Here is a 21,704-nt window from a genome sequence, read left to right on the forward strand (position 1 = left end):
ACCGTATGCAATCTGAAATAGGCTACTGACTATGCTTATCCGTTGTATGGAGGTCAGTCCTTTAGTGGACTTTCTTTCGATCGTCATTCTTTCAGCCAAACCCCACGTCTCTGTCCAGCAGTTATAGTATGACCCTTGAGATGATTTCCTAAGAAACAGCTGCAGCTCTACAACACGAAGACTGAGTATGTCTGGCTAGCCAGACGATTGTTATTTTTGCTCTACAAACCATCAGTTGGTTTTTTATTAAAGAACGAAGTTGGAAAGTTACTTGCTTACCCTTGCTGGAAGCACCAAAGCGTTACCATGTGGCCGTGCATAACTGTTTGGCAACTTCCTGCTGGCCGACGTGGATGATTACAATGATATTGATGTGGAAATTAGCGTGTTTGTGACTCAGACATTAGCCTGTGGGTCGGCAGAATGGCGGATGCGATTTCATTGAACATCCACCATCCACCCGTCCACCTTTCTACCGGCTACAAACGTCTCATACACCGATAAGGTCGACGCCTGGAAACGAGCCCCATGTTGAGCTTAGTACCGATCACGCTAGACAGTACCAGTAGTCGATTGTGGACGGAGAGGCATGGCTTAGATGATCTACCGTTTTATGTATCTCGCGTAGAAGTTGTCCTTTAAAAACCAAAATGTTCTTTGTTATGCCGATGGTTATCGCTCGAGGAATATGGCAACTGCGCTAAAAAGGACGCAAACACTGCATTCCAATTTCCAAATGTATCCCTTTTATGTGAACAGATAGATTTTGTTGCTTACTTCTACTCGTATATAATTTTTTAATTCAACAATCTAACTCTTTTATCGAAGCGGCTTCCGGAGCCAAAGGTCGAAACCTCTCAAGCAGAAACGATTTCCGCATATATCCGATATGATCACCACTGCTGCTCATATTTCTTAGCTGTTCTTGATTATATCGGCGTTATACACAACTGTCGCTCTCGTGCGGCGGACACAGTTAAGTGTCGTGCAGATTCAGCATGATGTGTCAATTGTAGATGCATGGCTGCCGCGAACTAGAACTAACGTAAACTGCTCTTGTAAAGTCTTTGCCAAACATTCGCCGGCTTTCTCTTTCTGTTTGCATTAGGATACACTGTATTCTAAAGCGAACCTAGTGCTGAGTCCTATATTGTTAGCATTCGTACAAACCAGTGAGTGAAGGCAAAGACTTCTCGTTCAGGCAGGAGTGATGCATTCTCCATCTGCTCTGCTTATTTCGGGGTTTCTGTGGATCGCTGGATCAATGTCCTCTCCGGCTGGTAAAGTATTCCTGTTTCCTCTCGCCACATTCAAATCTAGAATTTTAAGCATTTCCCTATTTTTTGAGACAGATGACAAACGTCTGTTGATCAACGATATCTGGGACGACGACGACGAGGGCAGCACCGGATACAATAGCTTCGTTTCCGGATCGGGCTATCTTGCACCAAGTGGCTACTGGCCCAACAACGGACATCAAATTCCTTACGAACTAGCAGGATTCGGTGAGCGGATCACTTAATAAAGTGGCAACATATTACATCAAATATCGTGATATTTGTGATTGGTATAATTCTGATCAGGTTGCATAGAGGAAATAGTTTTGTTGGGATTCATATTTTAGCTTTGTTTGCGCCTACTTCTGTCACACTGAAAATAGGTACCCAAATCAGCGCAGGGTACCTTTTGCCTAAAAGCCTACTTTTGCAAAACAGCGTAGAATTCACAATTGAACCACTCGTCCCCTGTGATAAGAGCGATCGTGAAGGCTGCCCGCAAAAATGACTTTGCATAAATTTGCTTGTTCTCGCATCCCGGTTACGCTGCTATGTTTCTGCTAATTTCAGACACCGAACAAATAGATGTGATTGAAAGTGCGATGCAAACTCTAGAATTTCGAATCAGCGGCTGCGTAACATTCACGAAACGCATCTCAACTCAGAAAGAATATATTCTGATCCAGCATCACACGGGATTCACGCCAGTGTAACCAATGTCGCTGCTTCACTGTACCCGTTATGAACCTCCCCGATTAACTGTTGTTTAATAGATGTAAGGCAGACATTGGTCGAAGTAGTGGTCGTCCAACCAGAGTCAAACTGCATTCCCGCTGCTTGTCACCCGGGACCATCCAACACGAGATCTTGCACGCTCTAGGATTCCTACACGAACACAATCGCCCGGATCGGGACGATTACATCAGCATAGTACCCGGTAACATGGTGACCGATATCCCGGAGAGGAACTTCCGCAAAATGCCTCGAATGGCCACTTTCGGCCTTCCTTATGATTTAGAGTCGCTGTTGCATTACGGCCCTGAATTATCCAAGAGCCCCGACAAACCGGCCATTGTGTCCAAAGTTAGCAAACCGCCGCGATGGATGGGTCAAAAATACGGGCTCAGTCTACTGGATGTGGCCAGGGTGAAGGCTGCTTACAACTGCATCCAGAAAGACGTTACTGCTGTGCCACAGCATTGCCCGAGGCCAGTCTGCTCTGACTCCTCTAAAGAAGGCGAGTACAGTAATTTTCAGTGACTTTCAGGAAATTTGGTAAGTTCCTGGTTGTACAGTATCTCGTCAGAAAGCTTTTTGCTACGATATCGCCATAGCAGTGCCAAGTTTTGATGTTTTCGTTTCAAGGATCCTAAGTTGCGGGCGAGCGTATGCTTACAGCGGAACAGTTGGGTAGTTCAACGTATGTTGCAATTCGGCAACCGTTCTACCGTTAAAAAGAAAGTGTTGCTGTACAGATAGGCATCGGTTTCTTCCCGATTATTAATCGACGTACTGCTTGCAGAGCATAGAATAACAGCCGTTTGGTTATCCAGGAATGCTCAGACTTGGGATTCACTTAATAACGCAACGGTGTATGGCACTTTGAGAGATTCAAACGATCTGTTGTTTGACAGTCAAACCGCAACAACAAATGCTTTCGGTGAATTCACGTTGTCCTTACCAGTGAGGAGCATCTACACCATAACATTCGAGATGCACGGGTTCTTTCCGATTCATCTACATACTTTTCATCGCAATCTCAGGCTGGACGGTAAGGTAACCATGGAACCTTTGTTGTGGATCGACAAAACCTTGGCCGGAAACGGGACTGCCCATGGAGGCCTGAGATACATGGAATTTGGTAGCCATGATTTAGGTGTATATGCCCCTTTCGTAAATATCGCCATTCGTAACGGCCTGAACAATGTCTCTGGGTCTATTCTTGCGACAACCACCGCAAATGAAGATGGTTACTGGAGACAAAGTTTACCATCGGGATATTACACGGCGACTGTCACCGCTACAGGACACCTACCGAAACATTTCCCAGTCGTCGTTTGGAGTGGAGGCGGCTTTAATTCCGTTCAGTCCCTGATGCCTGACGTGTCTTACGATGACATTCGAATAATTCTCTTTAGTGAAAGACATCACACTTTGGAGCTTGTGGTGGAAGGGCCACTCCAAGACAGCCGGCAGCGGACACGTGTTGAATCTATCGGAGCGAGAATGAGCGCTGATAACTTGATTCACAACGACTATGCTGGAGCCTGGGCCGATAGTACCGTGATAAAGAAGCAACTGCCCGGCACGTACCGGATCAGCGTGTACGATTGGCATCATCGCAAAGGAGTACAGAACTGGCGTTTGGCCAATTCCCACTCTGTTGTCGAAGTCTATCGCGGTAAAATTTTGTGGACAAAATATTATGTCCCCAATCGTATTGGCAACACGTGGAACGTGGTGGAGTTTGACGGAGTAAATCTGACGACCATCAATGAAATTACAACATTGTACCACAACACTTAACTCGTTTTTAACCCAATCCTGGATCCTTATGGGTTTAAGATCTTCTTAATTGTATTGCACAATACCAAGCGTAGTACAGCTTACAAATCCGAGCCTATGTTTGCAACTGATGCGGGTAATATTATGAATTACTGTAAACTGAAAAAAGCAATGTTAAATGAAATTCGGTTGTGGTGGAACTGGTAAATCCAGATGACATAGTAGATTTTGTCAATACATGGAGCATTTTGCTAGCATTTTTATACAAAGAAGGTGCATTCTTTGCGCTTTTTTATCTGTGAGCCGATGAAATACGCAAGGGAAATGTGTTACGTAGTATTTGATACTTCACGGCACAAGTTTTTTTTGAAGTTTAGCATTACTGACCTACCGGAAGTTGTACTCTGCGAGATGCAACTTCCGTCGTTCTTCTTAACCGACACCTAGATTTCAGTGCTCATTATGTCCTGTGCATTGTCGGCATGCACTACCTCTTGCAGCTGTCTGCAGTGTAAGCCTTCCTGTTTTTCAAGTATCAAAGAAAGAAAGATCAGGAATGCGTTTTTGACACGAAAGGTCAACTAATAATAACTGTTTCGCTGATACTGATAGTGTTCCTGCTACGCGGGTGTGCTAATTGTCAATAAAATTAGCATTTTTGCAAATTGAAACAGAATGCTGCTATACAGTGTCGGCTTATAAGTACAATCACCACTGTACTATAATTTTTTGCTAAGGGCTTTATAATAAATATCAGTACAATAAAGAAAGTCTTTGTAAGGGCGGGACGCCCCGCCCTCCTGAGTAGCTATTCGCTGTTTCTGGGGATTTCCACCCCGCACATTGCTGCACTGTTTTGACGGATCTGAGCACAGTTGCACTGGCTGCAGAATCCTTCCTTGTTAGTCTGGTGTTGCTGCGCCACGGTGCGCATTAGATTCGGCATTAAAGCTTCATCCGCGTTCACCGCTGTTCGCTGTCGAGGACACGCGTGGCGCCCATACGGCCCCGCGTTATATCTTTGTTCGATAATGTTGCGAAAGTTTTACAGTTCGGGCATAATCGAAAATGCTTGTGTTATCAATCTGTTGCGAAAGCAGAAAATACCAATCCCGATAGTAATACGTGCTGATATTCCAATAACAAAAATTGCAATATTACGGCATTCTGATGATATAAATTACGAAAACAATGAATTCGGAAACTTTAAATTTTATGCAAAGCAGACTTGTGGCGCCTGCCGCCTGGTAAAGTGCAAAACAACGGGCGCTAATACTGGCAGCTTTTCTCAGGGCTACGAATGCACAGAACGGGAATTATATTTGCTTAGTATAGCAAAAAGTATCAATTACGACCGAAGAGAAGCAGCATCTGCTGCTTCAGTTTCCTTCAATCAGAGAAAAAAAAGGCCAGAGGCAGCCGGTCAAACACAGCAACAAAATATTGAACATTTTGCTTAGAACCAACTTACTATAGTGTGAGAAGGACTGGTCACCTACCGTTTGACGTTATCACTCTCGCATACACGGGATGGCGGCTGACATGGCGACAGATGCGCGTTTTTCACGATTTTTCGTAGTTTTTTCAGAATATTTCCTTTCTCTTCTATTTCTAGCCCTTCATGTTTGGGTTTTTTAATTCAATTATGATCTGTTAAAATATCAGAAAGCTTTAGAGGAGAAAGGAACTGAGAATATCTTTTAAAAAGGACAAGAAAATCTGTGGTCCTATGGTAAGCAATGGCACAGCAGTGCATTCTGTATGCGACAGTGGTGACGTAGTCGACCGTTGCCCAGTCGGTTCCCAGTCCTTCTACCTATAGCAAGTTCTTGTTAGAACAATCAATTCTTGAAGTTTAACTAAATCCGGCTATGGAACGCAATGTTGGAGCATGCAAAGAATATCTGTGCCTTTTATGGCTGGCTGGTGTTGTGCTTTCGCCAACCTTTACCGCGAACCCGCCTCTATTTCAATTGGCACTGCCGCTTACCCAGAAAACTATCTGATAACACTGCAAATTCAATGCGATTTTCCTAATACTACGTCCGTAATGTTACGTCCGTAATATTATGCTCGTATTATTCCGTACGTTTCCGTGCGATGAACACCCGGCTAATTTTAAGCCGTTTGCATTTAAACTGTGATGTTAGTAGCGTCGCGACCTACGGCTAACCGGCTGTTCATCGCAGCTCAGTCATGCAGGGGGTGTTAACAGCACCCAATGGTCCTCGTATTATAAATTTTTCTTGACATTTTCCATAGATTTTGCGGTGAGTTTTAGCGGTTATTCTGAACGGTGAAAACTTGTGCAGCTATGGAAAATGCTAAAATTAATCAAGGTATTTAATGTGGGAATTGACATGCCGGTCATTTGCAGTTGTACTGTCTGTGGCAGTGGCTGCCGTTGCGGCACCGCATGCCAGCCGACGCTGCTGTACGCGTCGGAAGAGCACAACGTCAGTCTGGTGACCTTTTTTCAGCAATGCGGGAATACCGAGCCCACTCTCCTCATCGCCAAGACCAAAACCAGCGACGTCTTCGGCGCCTTCTGCAGTCACAGCTGGGAGAACCGGCACCTGGGGTTCAGTCACCTGTAGTCATCATCCATTTATTCCTCCAAATATCATCATCACATAAATTTAAATAGATATAATTCACAAGTAAATGCAACAAGTATAATTACTTCACTAGTAAAACTGAGAATTGACTAAAACGACGCTTACTTTTTGAAAGTGGTAGAATGCGATATTTGCAGCAATACTGTAGTGCACTGGCCGAAAGAAAGTCTCGCATTTTCACTCGTTTTCGGTAGCGTTCAATCGTAACAAAATCTGCTACTCATTGTCAACGATGGACTTCGTGACTCGGGTTAGGCTTTTTTATTTTTTTACTGTGCAATTTAAAGCCTTTTTTATGCCAAAAACTGCGAATAATTTATGTGTATGATGAAACATTCATCATGGGATATTCTGATGAATTCCTTAACATAGATTTACTTACTAGCGCAGAATACTAAGGGATTTAACTATGTACATTAAACTATCGTAAATTATCAGCGGAAAATGTTTTGGATAATTTAATATAGTGAATTGTTTTAATGAGTTAATTATCATAAAAAAATCAATGTAGGCTATGAGGATAAAAATTAAAAATGGACGCTTATCCAGATATTTTAATGGTTTGCGTGAAAACTGGATATTTTTTTCGGGGAACAATTTTGAATCATTTTGAAACCGGTTAGTCCTTTTTATTTACGCTATTCCCCAAACATGAGATGCTTCAGAATTACGACTGTCGAAAAACTGAAACAATGAAATTGTTCCATGTTTTGGATGTCTGGAGATCTCTCTTTTAATGGCAGAAAATTTTCCAGGGAATTCTGATTGTTTCTCTGCATGCAAAAATTGCTGTTTTTGTGTATTTTCTGACAAATTTCGGGAAGAAATTTATTGATTATTATCTCTTGGATGTCCTGGAGAATTGTGGAGAAATCGAGTTGTGATTCGTCTGTGCAGATTTTTAATTAATCTACCTAAGAAACTAAAGCAGTTTCCCTCATTCATACACACACAATTCAAGACAGTTTCTATTTCAGAAAAATGCGTTTGATGAAGCTAACGCTGCGCTTTCGTGTTTCCGTTCGGGGATTGTCGTTGGCCCGATTTTGCTTCTTTTGTGAGCGTTTGAATCCGCGCAAACATTCCACTGAGGTTGTTGAGTTCTGTTGTACATAAGCATTAGTCAAAGTCTGTCGCCACAATAACGGTCTCAATGTGATGATTTAATCGACCGGAGCTCAGCGAAGGTCCTCTAATTCAACAAAAAGGGAAAGCTGTCTGTCTGTCCGTTACGGAAGAGTGGAAGATCACTTCCTTATTACGCAATCACTTCCTTACTGCGTCACTTCCTTATTACGTCATCACTTACCTATCCCGTAATTTCCGCATTAGCTTTACCATATAAAGTACTCGGTGCGGGGATGGTAAGTCATCAGACCTAGCAAGTAAGTGAACAGAGTCCCAACTGTCCCGAGGATGTTAAGACAATCGCGCCCGAAGAGCAGAGACGGAAATGAGAGGCGAGCAAAGAAAGGTCACGCAGCCACAGGCAGAAAATAAACACACGTCCAAAAGCGGTTAAAAAATTCCAAGTGACGCACAGTGGAGCTATGTAGCTTGCATACTGCTATTACGGCTCCAAAGAGCGGCAACAGCCGCAGATTTTCCAGTTCCGCTTTGGAACGGAAGATAAATGCTCTGAAATGCCTCTCTTGTACTGGAATTCGACTTGTCGCAGATTTTGATCACTCTGGATGTGGGTTTCCATCGGTAATAGGGTGTTAAAATTTCTTCACCAAACGAAAATATATGAACAACTTTCTTAATGTACAACACCTGCTACGCCAAGTTCGGACAGTAACATATATTTCTCATCTGCGACCGTTGATATCTAAACTTCTGATTTGATTTTTTTATGACAGATTACAATCAATAGCAACTTTCGAAATTATGTTTCTATGCAAAAAGCTACCATGCCGGAAACGGGAGCAAAAGTTTTACTAGAACTTTTTTTCAAAAAAACGCACTGCTTACGAAAAAATCACCATGTTCAATAGATAGTAGTTTAAAAATTCTGGAAAATTGGAAACTTCCAAGTGGTAATGCGATTTACAAACGGTCCCTTTCTAACATCTATTTAAGTACTAACATCTTCCCAAAAGCGATCAGCGTACTAGGCAGCCACATTCTTGGTAGGTACCTTTTAACATACAAGTCTATGGGTGACAGATCTTCCTTCGAGCTCACCTGGCGCACTAATCGCGTAGTGCTCTTTTGTTAGCCCGTGCTAGAGACCTTGTCGGTCAGTGGTCACTGAAAAGATTTCGATATTGTTCGCACAAAACTATTGGTTGGGAATTTTACGGGAGCTGCCGATATAAGCAGTTCGGTAATGACCCTTACTCCCTAACCCTTTAATTTGCCCCTGTCTCCTCGCTGACAGATAAGAAGATTCCGAATTTAATATTGCCAGATTCGCGATAAAAAGTTATACTAGAAAAAATGAAAGAGCGACACAAAACAGGAAAAACGAATATTTTATAATTTATTTTCAAAAGTGTCCGAAGTTGGCGTAGCAGGGCTGTATTACAAAACTTCGCTCAATAAATTTTATCCAAAACAATTTGTTAAGAGGAAATGGGCTGGGCGCAGTGCAGGAGAATACTTGTACAAATTTCTTTCATCGTTCAACGTAAACAAATTTCAAAAATTTCCCGTTTCTAAAAATTCTGGCTCGTTTTCGGGTCGTTTGGTCAGCGGTCATATATGCAACCCACCATGCACTGGTGTAGTGGTTAGCCGGTCCCGCCTTTTTCACAGGGCCGCGGCCCTCGGCCCTGTGAGATCGAAGGGTCACGGCCCGGGATGTAGCCCGCAGTGAACGACAGATGACAGTGCAGATGACAGCCTGGCGTTCTGGCCAGGCTGGCCTAACAAACTCTAAGCATGAGAAGTGGTAGCCAGCGACCATGCAGTAACAAAAGTATGAAAACGTGAATTTAAAGTAAACAAATATGCAACCAATGTTCGCCAGTGCTGAAACTGGGTTCGCATAATCAATGCGGCCATTGCAACAAGGTTACTCGAAGGACTCAGAAAATTATGAAGTGGATCCCGGATAGGTGTAATATTAAAGCCATAGAGGACCAAATGGTTGTCCGTGTCCATCCACTGATTTCTGTTTATAAGCTCGGGAAGCATTATTGACTTCCGCCAAGGTGCCGGCAGATTTGCCAAGACCTTGTCGCATCATTCTGCAACCCTGACGGAAAATTTTCGTCGAATTTTGTTCTTCTTTTTTACGACATATAGACGAAGAAACGCTTCAGTGGATCATGGGAAAACTTTTGAATATGTTATAATTATGTCTTATCAGTACTGTCGCGTAACTAAAGGTTAGCTGAGACTCGGTGGCTATGACCTTTATCTATTGCTAATTGCTACAACGTGAAAGCGGCGACAACTGATCCGACCCAACGACCTTTTATTCAGATTAGCAGACACAAACAACTCGAATGCTAACAGAACACATGCAATGCTAAAAAGGCAGATATTCCATGGGAAGTTGATCCGAGGCTGGCTGGTGATGTACTAAATCATTTGACAACTTCATCACACACTACGTTTTTAGCCAGGCACTTAATACATGTTACGAGAGATAAAACATTGCAGACAACAAAGACACACTATTGGTTTACACAATGATTCATTCCTTTCTTCACGCTCAATCATTTGCTTGTTATCGTCAAACCACAACCTTTGACTTGCTCACAACAACAAACTATCCTGCACTCAACCACAACAACCAACCGCATTCAACCGCATCCGCAACTGTATACATTTTAAGCACGCCCGTTATGATGATGAATATGTATGTGATTCATGATGCATGCTGCTCATGACCCACAGAACACGCTTGCGCTATATACTCGCGCAACAGTACATTATATTATTAATTTATTATAAAAAACGCAACGACTAGCCAAGTATTGTGTACGCGTCAAAAAATTACTTCCAATCCTTAACGTTGCGCTCGGGTCAACTAATGCACGCAATAGTGCATTTTCCTAGTTATTTTTTGTCCGTTTGTGCGCTCCGCATTGGCCGCTGTACAGGATTGCGCCTGTTCCTGTTGTAACGTTTTTCTTAACCTATGTGCCAATGTGTTTCCTAATGGAATCTACTGAGTAGTCATTTTTTTCGATACGTAATGATACCCCTGTAATAAGCGGCCTAGCTCGCTTGTGGAATAAAACTAGTTGTAAAATTAATTATTAATTACGCTGTTTCTAATAAAAAAATATTTAATATAATAATTAAAAGTAAATAAAAACGTCCCGACAGAAGCTAAAAAATCGGTTTATTGGAAACAAACTAATTAGGATGTCGAAGGGAAACAATCATAAGAAAAACGTTGGAACAGATAAATGTTCAAAATACCGACAATGATAACAGGTAATCAGCGAACATGCAGGACGTCGCAAATGTTGAACTAGTAAAATCGTCCATTCTGAAATACCCAAAATCGAATGAGTCGATAATGTCGTGTTTGGGCAAATTTGCGGCACGCGGAAGCAAAAAATCATTTTCCGTTATGCATTTCTTCAGTTATCAGGCAAACGCGATGAATGCACCATTTTTTTGTGTGGTATGTCTACGGTAGTAAATTAAACCGGGAAGGCGTGGACGGACAAAATTCTTTGTGACCAAACAAAACCTTTTTTTCTACTTCTTTGTTAGTAACCACGTCAGACGCAAACAATCGTACGGATGTGCGAGTATAAAGCAATACCTTGCATGATATCAATTAACACAGAGAAAAGATGGCTAAAGACAAAAGAATCATAGTTTGGCTCAAGTGTTGTGGAACACTGTCGTCATTTCATCGATGGTTGTTAGGTTTACGCCGTTAAACTCCGCCACGATCCACGTGTTGCCAACACGATTGGGGACATAATATCTCGCCCACAGATTCTTACCACGATACAGTTCGACCACTGAAAGGGAATCAGCCAAGAGTCTGCTCTGTTCTATCTTGCGGTGATACCAATCGTACACGCTGATGCGGTACGTGCCAGGCAGTTGCTTCTTGATGACGGTACTGTCGGCCCACACTCCAGCATAGTCGTTATGAATAAGCCCGTCCGTGCTCAGTCTCGATCCCAGACAGTCCACACGTGTGCGCTGTTGGGTGTCTTGCACAGGCCCTTCGACTACCAGCTCCATATATCCCATCCTAACATTAAAGAGAATTATCCGAATGTCGTCGTAAGACATGTCAGGCATCAGTGACTGAACGGCGTGTATGCTGCCTCCGCCCCAAATGACGACCGGGAAAGATTTCGGTATGTATCCAGTCACGCTGACAGTTGCCGTGTAATATCCCACTGGCAGACTTTCGCTCCATTCACCATATTCGTTCGTTGTGGTGGCCACGAGAATAGGCCCGGAAACAATGTTCAGGCCGGAACGGATGTTGACAGTTACCAAAGGCGCAACAGTTTCATCGCCATGGCTGTCAAATCGCATGTATTAGAGATATCCCCAGCCTGTCCCGTTTCCGGTCAATTTTTTGTTGATCCACAACAAGGGCTCCATTGTAATCTTACCGTCCAGCTTGAGATCGCGATGGAACTTTTGCAGAATAATCGGAAAGAATCCAGGAATCTCGAAAGTAATGGTGTAGGCCTTCACCGGTAAGGACAACATAAATTCTCCGAAAGCATTCGTTGTTGCAGTTTGACTGTCAAACAGCAGATCGTTTACATCTCTCAGAGTAGCATACACCGTTGCGTTATTGATTGACTCAGAAGTCTGAGCATTCCTGGATAGCCAGGTGGCTGTTGTTCTTCGGTCTGCAAGCAATCAGTTGGATTTTGCTAAAAACCAAACCGGAAAACTCATCGCAATAACTTGTAGTTAATTTGCTTCCAAATCCCAGTTACTCTGCTGGATCAGTGTTGACAAACTGTGACCGCCAGATGAACCTGCATCACTGTCAGGTCCGGCCGCTGCCCGCCCCCAACCGGGCATCGTGCACGTTACAAAGAACACGGACCACCATGTGCGAATTTGCCGTACACAAAACTCTGCGGCGCCAGTTCATCTAGCAGGCACAGTACGCTGCCCCATACTTACAACCACACGAAAATGAACCGGTCTTATCTGCCTCGCATGACGGCATCTGCGACACTTTCGCCACCAGCTGGTGCAACGTATCAAGTAGTTCGCATTCGGGGTTAGTACGCTGGCCAGATCAGTGGCGGCAGCAGTGCGAGAGTGACGGCTTTTTCTGTCCGCCGGCAGGTGTGGAATTTCGTAGCAAGGGCACGATAATCATTGCCATACCAATGCTGGCCACCCTGTGTTCCAGTTTCATAGAGCTCTGTCTAATAGCATTTCCGCACGACGTCCTCCAGTGACGTCACTGCAAGCCGTATGGATGCTGTGTCGGTGGGGACTTCACTGATCCCTCATTTTGTCCCAGTGGCGAGCGCAGCAATCTGCCTACTAACCAGGGCACAATTTCCGGGTCCAAATTCAGAAAACTCTCATCTTTTCCAGAAAATTATGCTACCCTGGCATAATTAAAAAAAATAATTTCATCTGCTGAGGTCCAAAGGGCGTGGCCAAACAAGTTACGTAAATAGAGTACTCAGTACACCACATAATACTAAATACAGTTAGCATTCTCTGGTGCAGCATTTGTGCCAGCTGTTCTCTTAATGATAATAAAATAATCAGAAAATTCTAATCTTGTGTACGTAGAATAGTAGCACACCGTTATAATATGCTTTAAATAAATTTATGTGGGAAGGCTAGGTCGACGCACGTCAAAACCTATTGGAAATTGCTGCTCAGTGAGGTACGAGTACTGCAACAAAAGATTACATCTTACAGGGGTAGTAGTACGTAGTTCGTGTTACCGGTACTGGTAGTGGTACTATGCAGTTTGCACTGTTACTGGTAGTGGCACTGGTTGTGTTAGCGGTGCCATGCAATGGTACTGGTAATTGTACTGGTAGCCATTACGATACGGTACGTATGCCGGTAGTAGCCGTATGCTGGTAGTGGCATCAGCAGTCAGCACTCGCAACGATGTTTAAAGTGCCGATGTTAAAAGTATTGTTGTTACGAAGCGCGTGTCACTTGTTATCTATTGTACGTAAAAGTCACTGCTGTGTTCAAATTGTTTTATGTTGCTCTCACTTCGGTAAATCGATTACAGTTGTCACTAACTACCTAACGCACTTTTTGAACTGTACTAGGAAATGGAAAAAGTCTTTTTTAACTTCTCTATTCAGAGCCAGTATTGTGGTACTGATACTGTACTATGCAAATCATTTTTATGTGTTTATTTAAATTAAATAATAACGTGACTCTGCGTCGAAAAACTTATACTGTGTTTCAGCAGTATCGGAACAAAGCAATAGTCAAAACGCTTTGACCATTGACGGTTTTATCCATTAAGACGTCATGCTATGCCGATAATACTACCGGCATACGTATCGTAATTGCTACCACTACCAGTACTAGTACCATAACATGGTATCACTAACACAACCCGTAACAATATTGTACCAGTACCAGTAACATGAACTAGTACTACATGTAACCCCTATCACGGAGTAAATACTGCCAGAGTGCCAATGCCACTGTATGCATTTTGCAGATCCCTTTGTATCACCTTCTTCCCTCAAACTCGTGAAATACGAAATGAAGTACGAGGCAAGTGTCCCTTAAATTATGTAATAGACGCGTTATTCACATTATCATAGGTTAAAAGCAAAATTACGCAGTTCATCATTTCAACACATAATACACTTCGTCAAGTCTCTTACCGATACAAAACGTTTCCTGAACACAAGCAGCGTTGCCTTGCATTAAAGCAATACTAATTCTCTGCTTAAGAAACTGAGTGGACCGTTTCTCCTGTGTCTTCACAAAAAGCATCTTACCGAGTGTAGACATCTTACATTTCGATTCTTTACCCCACACACCCATTGTTTCAAAAACCAAAGCAGAGAAATTAAAATTATCGCGTAAATATCCGTGCTTATGGTTTTTCTTCGCCTCCGCCATGGTGGCGGCAGCGCCGGCTTCCTGGGATGTTTTGGCGATGTAGCTGGTAGCCATGGTATCCGTGCAGGTGACATCCCACACCCAGGATTTTCCTTGGCTGAAGGGAACTGAGGTCATGCCATCCGGCCTTTTCTGGGTATCGCGGTAAAGGCCTGGTGGCTCGAGAACGGAAGGGATACTGGCTGACCCACAGGCGCGATGAATCACATCTCTGATTTCGTTATGACGGGAAATTTTCGCTTTCAGACGCTTGCATCCTAATCCGTGATATCCCCATTTGTCAACATTGCTGCCGCATTTGCACCGGTGTTCGATGCATACTGGGGCACCGATGCGCTGCGCAATGGATATCCTAACTTCCGTATTTGACAACATAGTGCCGAGGCTTGCCACTGGGACTGCATTAAGCCACAACCCAGACTCAGGCTGGGACACAGCTAGCAGCCGGGCTTTCTGGTTAACAGAATCGGTTTGGCGAAAAACTGCTTCTTTCTGGTGAAGAACCACCGGGATGTCCCAAGCACGCTGCGAAGCACGCCAATCTTCATCAGGGAGTTCCGCGGGCCCCATTGATTTCCAAGCTTGTTCCGCACATGTTGTATATGCTTCGGTGTACAGGTCAGTCATGTGTGGCACCAGCGAGCGCACCGAATTGACCGAGGCAAGGAATGCCGGAGCTGCTAGACGTTCGGTGCGCCTGATGCCCAAACCGCCCACCCGGACCGGTAAGGACGCTTGTTCCCAGATTTCGTCAGTAATGCTCACGTTGGTAATTTTTTCCAGACGGTTGCGTACAGCAGAATCGAACTTCGTAAGGATTTCCGGAAAACTGAAGGCGTCACTAGCTCGTAGAAGGTGCATCAGTTTAGGAACGGACAGGCAGTTCTTCAGGAGAAAGAGTGCCTGATGGGATGGCAAAAGGGGCAAACGAGATATCATCTTGTTTACCATACCGACTTTCTCTTCCAACAGTGGGCCGACCGATTCACGTGTGATCCCTGCACCAAGGAGGATGACGGCTTGCTCGGTGAGACGCTTCATGCTTGGGTAACGCTGGACGAAAGCTGCTTCGGTCTGCGCGCGCTGTTTCGGGCTTCCTCCACAGATGTAAAACTCACATTTTTCTTCGTTGAGTTGCAGTCCCACTTCAGCTGACATTGCCCGAACCGTGTCGACGTCTTCGCACACTACATCGAACTCTCCTCCGAAAGTAACATCATCAAGAAATGAAACTTTTAATGTGGATTTCAGAGCTTTTGATATGGGCAGCGTAACGAGGCTGTAGAGCAGGGGTGCTGACGGGTCGCCCTGATGAAGTCCTTCTTCGGATTGGATAATATGCTCCCCGAAAGCCAAAGAAGTTGGCTTACCGTAGCCCTGATTAAAAAACTGGAAATATTCTGGCATTTCGGTTTTAACCATCTCTAGGATTTTATGCCGATAAGCACAATTAAAGGCGTTCGCGAAATCCAACTTAACAAGTACACGGCATTCACCGTTCTGACTAATAAACATGCGCGTAGCGTGTACGGCAGCCTCGGCTCCCTCTTTCACACCGAATCCAACTTGAAATGGAAACAGCTTTTCTACCATACGCTCTTTCACTCTGCGACAAATGATTTTTGATGCGATGCGGCGGATCGTATTACCGACAGCAATGGGGCGAATTCCGCCGTTCGGTTTTTGAAGTCCAGTAAGCGTAGCGCCATACAGGGAGGGAAGGATTTCCTCAGGTACATCCCCCGAGATCATCTTCGTCACGGCACCTGCAAGTGCTGAGCAAAGTCTTTTTTCGTGCTCGTTCGTTCCGTGTCCTATCAGTAGTGATGTGCTACTACAGCTTCCTGCTACTTTACTTAATATTTACTAATCTTCCAAAAATTTTACTTATTATTACTTACTATTAACTTCGAAATTTTTCAAATACTTACTATTCCCATTTTCCCAACCAATTACTTACTAATTATACTAAATAAATTATTTAATTTTTAATTCAATGTTATTTTCATATTTGGGACGCTTATGCATTTCATGAAGAAATAAAAAATAATAGACTTTACTCTATGCAAATCTAAGGTGTTAAAGCAAAATCTAGCATCTCAGCTGGACTGCACATTTGGCTTGCCAGGCTGCTGCTACATTGCAGTGTTTCACATCCGTATACTTAATTTTACGAGTACGTAACGTAACCGCAGTTTCGGGTTGGCGGTACGTTGCGTTTACGTGAACAGCAATACCACCGTCTGTTAAGGCACTCACTTTAGTATGCAACATGGTTAACGATAAACCTGCCCCAGTACAGCAATGAGTCTAATCGCTAAAATTCGATTAGCAAATGATTATTAGTATATAACTTTTATTTAGCGAAAGCCAAAATCTTACTATTTACTTACTATTTACTATTGTAGCTGAATATTTATTACTTTTACTAATTTTGTATGGAAAACTTTACTGTTTACTACACATTTAATTTTAGGGAAGCTTTTACTAATTAAATAGCATTTATTTAGTTTTATTTAGTAGCACATCACTGCCTATCAGGTCTTTTACGTGTTGAGGGCGCATACCAAACAGACCTCCTGAGGATCCGTGTGGGAAAGACCGGACGGCGTCGAGTATTTCATCAGCGGTAACGTCAGAGATCAAGAATTGTGCTTGGGGCTTGTCAACCGGTGTCGCATGGGCACACGCCCGAGGATGCTTCTCCTGCAACAACAGCGCCGATTCTGGGGTTGGGCGAATAACATTATCCGTCGAGCATAAGGCTTTAACTGCGGCTGAGATAGCACAGTCCTGGAACTTGCTATTTACTCTTCGTGCAATGGCTTCGTTAGGGTTGGATGCAGCCTGGAGGGGACGGTTGTGGAGAACGGGAGCCGCGCCACCGCCAGTGAGATTTAGACGTAGGGCAGCGGTAACAGATAACTCCGTTTTCTCTGCTGGTAGGCGAAATATTTCAAACGCAAAGGTGCTTAGCTTCGTCCATGCCACAGGTGTGTTGTCTGTACAGCATTCGCTAAGCACCGTGCACAAATCATTAGCAATGGAGGTTCGTAACGCTCGGGGAACCCGGGGAGCCAACGGAGTAGCAGCACGGAGCTTTGCCAGTGTTTGAGCCTGGTTTTCGCACAACACAGTGGCGGGGATCGCAGATTTTGTTGTAGGGAGGATGTTTCGTTCTTTACTTGCTTGGGTTTTCAGACAAGTCGATTTGTTGCGATGTAGATCCAGACGGGTGAAGAGCTCTCCGCAGTCTGGGCAGGCAACTGGCTGTTTCACTGACTGGGATCGTGTAGAAGCCAGGGTTGCGCTCGAAGAGGGAGAAACGATGTTAGTCTCCATAAATCAGCAGAGGAAATATCAGCAGAGAAATGAAGTATTTTAAGCGTTTAACGGACGTAAATTTGGCAAAAGCTGAGATTTCTCTGAAGTATTATTACCACGTAAACTGCATTGTAACAGTATGTAGTAATATGTAATTTGTTTGGCCACGCCCTTTGAGCCACAGCAGATGAAAATATTTTTTTATTATTCCAGATTGGTATATTACTTTTCTGCAAAAGACGAGATTTTTCCGAATGTGGACCCGGAAATTGTGCCCTTGTAAGTTGTGTCGAATTAGACCAGGGACTCGGGGTGTGCGTTTTCACTTGTGTGCCTACAAGTTTAGGTAACATGCAAGCCATACAAGTGCTGCCACTTTTAGATGGGCCAAATTGGCAGATTTGCTGGGTATGGGTGCACGCGACCGCTTAGTCTTAAAATGTAGTACCATGATATGTGAACCAAATTTTTAACGAATATAAAATGTTACGATAGTATGAATAATATGCCCTAGAGCAGATCCTTGTTTACAGTGAAAGTGCTTACATCATGCATTTCCCCAAACCGCCTTAAGCGTCAGAAGTGTAGAACGCTAGAAGCGTAATCACATGCATGCATTGTCGTCTCCTGTACACCGTTTGCTATATAAGAGTTTCTCTTTCACTGGTGCAAAACCATTCTACCGCTGAGCAATACATGGAATAAAGGCTTACGCAAACCACCGTGTATCAAAAACTTAGAAATTTTGATTTAATAGCGTTCAGCGTTCATTTTGCCAATACATATCTGTCCTGAAAGTTACACCAGTGGCTCACCTTCGTTACGAGTGTCAAGAGGAACAACTGCAGCAGCCTTCTGGATGCAGTTGTAAGCTGCCTTCACCCTGGCCACATCTGACTGGCTGAGGCCGTACATCCAACGCGGCGGTGTGCTCGCTTTGGAAGCAATAGCCGGTTTGTCGGGGCTTTTGGATAACTCGGGACCGTAATGCAGCAGCGACTCAACGTCGTATGGAAGGCCGAAGGTGGCCATCTGAGGCATTTTCCGGAAGTTTCCTTCGTGGATGTCGGTCACCATGTTGCTGGGCACTATGTTGATGTAGTCGTCCCGATCCGGGCAACTGTGTTCGTGGAGGAATCCCAGCGCGTGCATCAACTCGTGCTGGATTGTGCCCGGTGACAAACAGCGAGAATGCAGTTTGATTTTGGTGGGATGACCCATAATGCGCCCAGTGTCCGCTTTGCATCTGTTAAACAATGCTTGCTCGAGAAAGTTCAAAAAAGGTACAATGCAATTGCGACGATGGTTACACTGGCGTGAATCCCGTGTGATGCTGGATCAGAATGTATTCTTGCTGGGTTGGAGTGCGCTTTTTGAATGATACGCAGCCGCTGACTCGCCATTCCAGAGTTCTGATCGCACTTTCAATAAGAGCTATTTGTTCGGCGCCTAAAAGTTATAAGAAAATAACATCTCTACTTTAACCATATTACGGAAATAAAGAATTCAAGATTTCGAAACTGATAGTCATCGCCGTCGCTCTTTGCTTACGGTAGAACCACGATGTAATGGAGTACTTTGCGCATGTTGGATAACATGTGGTAAAAAGGTTATATTGCCCCGAACGGAGTCCTAATGAAAAGTTTAGAACTATTATGCAGAATAATAAGCTCGAGAACTTTTGGCTGCTAAATTTTGGAAAGGCATTCTAAGTTTTTTCGAGCAGCTAACGCAGAATACGAAGGAAATTTGTTCGGCGATTTGCAGTCCAGAATATAAGAAACGCGGCGGCGAAGGTGTTTCTTGTATACACGGTAACAATGTTGCTTTTATTTTAGGTTATGTTTACAAGTTCCGCGCTTACTGAACCCTGCCAGTTCGTAAGGAATTTGTTGTCCGTTGTTGGGCCAGTAGCCGCTCGGTGCAAGATAGCCCGTTGCCGGAATGAAACTATCGAACCCGGTGCCGTCGTCGTCATCGTCCCACATGGTATCGTTTAGCAGCAGAAGTTTGTCATCTGCATCAAAAATTCACCGAAAAACTTCGAAGCGCGAACTAAATGTCGCACGAGGAATCAAAAATGCTTTACCAGACGGAGACGATAATGTTCCGGCAATCCTCAACAGCGCCGAAATAAGCAGAACAAGTGGAGAATGCATTCCTCTACCTTGAAGTACTTAAAACAGTCGTTGCGTACACTGCTGCGCAAACAGGCTTGTACACCTGTCTTCTGTCTCAGCGTAAACAGAAAGAGAAAAATCCGGCGGAAGCTTGGTAAAGCGTTCACAAGAGCAGTTTCCAAATTTACGCTATTTTTAGTTCGCGGTAGTACTGATTCAGAAATGAAGCGTCATAATACTTTCTCACGACAGTTAACAGTGTCGGCCGCACCAAAATGAAATGCCGGTACAGCAGCGATATAATCGAGAGCAGCTAACAAGCAGCGGCGATCGTGTCAGATAAAAGCGGAAATCACGCTCAACGTTGTGCCTAATATTCGTGAGGTTTCGACCTTTGCCTTCGTTTGCAGCTTTTATAATGCTTTTATTTTGCTGAAATACAAAATCAGTATGTGCAACAAAAACACGAAATCTACCTTTTTGCACAACAGGAACGTACTGTATCTGCAGAGGAAAACTGGAATGCGATGATTGCACTCGAATTATTTGATGGCTTAACTATATCAGTAGTACTCAATATGATCTTAGCATTGTCAGCACTCAGGTTGCACTATTGCGTACAAGATTTTTTTTACTGCGCGCGGCGTCCCATAGTTTTGAGATCTCTATAACCAAAACGTCTTCCTAAAAACTGGCAAACGCCAATAGATTGTCCTCGATTAAGGACCGGGTCACATGATTTTCGTTTCATTTGTTTAAATTCATTTGACCAGAATCGTGCCGCCACGATGCCGCAAACGATCCTACCCACTTTCAGGATGACCTTAAAAAAATTTGCGTGGATACAATAATTAAACCGAAAAATAAACAAAATGTACTTATTTTCGTGCAACACCAAACACAAAAATTTAGCTTTGTGACTTTCGTAGTACGTTAGGTCACGGTTCTAACAATGCTTGCAATTTACAGATTTCAAGTACTGCAAGTTTATCGGGCTGTTAGATTTTGCTAAAAACACCCTTCAAACACTTGCTACAGCGGCATTTGTAAATGTGTGGTTTCTTACTAGCTCGTCCTCCACAGGAGTCAGTCTGGTCAACGTAACGGCCAGTGTGATGCGCCACTGTTAAGCGCACAACACACAACACCCAGGCCAATTTTGTGATATGCATGCGTTTACGCGAGAGGGGAAAGCGCAACTCCCACAAAGGCTTGCCGGCAATCAGGGAGTGAATCTGCATTGTGCAGCTGGTCCAGAGATAATGCTTCGTTCAACGTTCATCATTCAAGGTCAAAGTTAGGGCACTAAGCGGTTACAGTCAGGTTAGTAGTACGAGAGCCATAGATTAATTAGGCTTTTTACTAGCGCGAAAAGCGGAAAATCAAAATCGTAACTATTGTCAAATAAATATTCAACGTTGTTGAAGTTATGGACTAACGATGATGCACAGACAGTCAGTCTGGCACCGATGAGAATTATATGTACACATAAATAGGTACCTCGCATATAACAGTTCTAAGGAGCAAGGTTGTTACAAAGTAGCGGGTGGATGGATGACACTGTTGTACCAGAAATCTAGTACATAACGGTAAATATTGTCTAACCAGACATGATCTACGACCCAAGAAGGAGTGGCCAAGTTAAAATGAGTGCCGTGACGCAAGCAGGCGCAATTGCAGGAGTTTGGATTTTTTTGGCGTTATCCGCTCGCTTTACACTTTTTAAACGCAAAGCGTAGTCAGGTTTTTTGCTTTGCCGCTTTTTGCGCTTGTCTTCCACTGCACTGGTGTTACCGAATAAGCAAGAGGGAAGAAAAAATGTGTGATGACGCAGTAAA

The 21,704-nt window shown here is 43.8% G+C and overlaps 2 protein-coding genes and 1 long non-coding RNA gene across 4 annotated transcripts; 2 read left to right on the forward strand and 1 right to left on the reverse strand.

The window, feature by feature from the left end:
• The first annotated feature begins 1,001 nt into the window (after positions 1 to 1,001).
• On the forward strand, positions 1,002 to 4,535 carry LOC129586090 (zinc metalloproteinase nas-14-like). Of its 2 annotated transcripts, XM_055479096.1 has the most exons (5): positions 1,002 to 1,280; positions 1,353 to 1,505; positions 1,848 to 1,986; positions 2,051 to 2,514; positions 2,800 to 4,535. In XM_055479096.1, the coding sequence occupies exons 1-5, from the start codon at positions 1,211 to 1,213 to the stop codon at positions 3,801 to 3,803; spliced, it is 1,830 nt and encodes a 609-aa protein (XP_055335071.1). In that variant the 5' UTR covers positions 1,002 to 1,210; the 3' UTR covers positions 3,804 to 4,535. The 2 variants fall into 2 exon arrangements, with proteins under 2 accessions (XP_055335071.1, XP_055335072.1); XM_055479097.1 differs by lacking the exon at positions 2,800 to 4,535 and having other exon boundaries at positions 2,051 to 2,781.
• A 12,339-nt stretch (positions 4,536 to 16,874) lies between these two features.
• On the forward strand, positions 16,875 to 20,218 carry LOC129586094 (uncharacterized). The gene is made up of 3 exons (XR_008690101.1): positions 16,875 to 17,752; positions 17,960 to 18,025; positions 19,585 to 20,218. It is a non-coding gene; the product is annotated as an uncharacterized LOC129586094 (long non-coding RNA).
• LOC129586093 (astacin-like metalloendopeptidase) lies at positions 18,285 to 18,986 on the reverse strand. Its single transcript, XM_055479101.1, has one exon. It carries the CDS (start codon positions 18,965 to 18,967, stop codon positions 18,545 to 18,547), a length of 423 nt encoding a protein of 140 aa, XP_055335076.1. The 5' UTR covers positions 18,968 to 18,986; the 3' UTR covers positions 18,285 to 18,544.
• Positions 20,219 to 21,704: the final 1,486 nt, after the last annotated feature.

Source organism: Paramacrobiotus metropolitanus, unplaced genomic scaffold, assembly GCF_019649055.1.
Source record: "Paramacrobiotus metropolitanus isolate TYO unplaced genomic scaffold, Prichtersi_v1.0 Parri_scaffold0000019, whole genome shotgun sequence".
Lineage (NCBI taxonomy): Eukaryota > Metazoa > Tardigrada > Eutardigrada > Parachela > Macrobiotidae > Paramacrobiotus > Paramacrobiotus metropolitanus.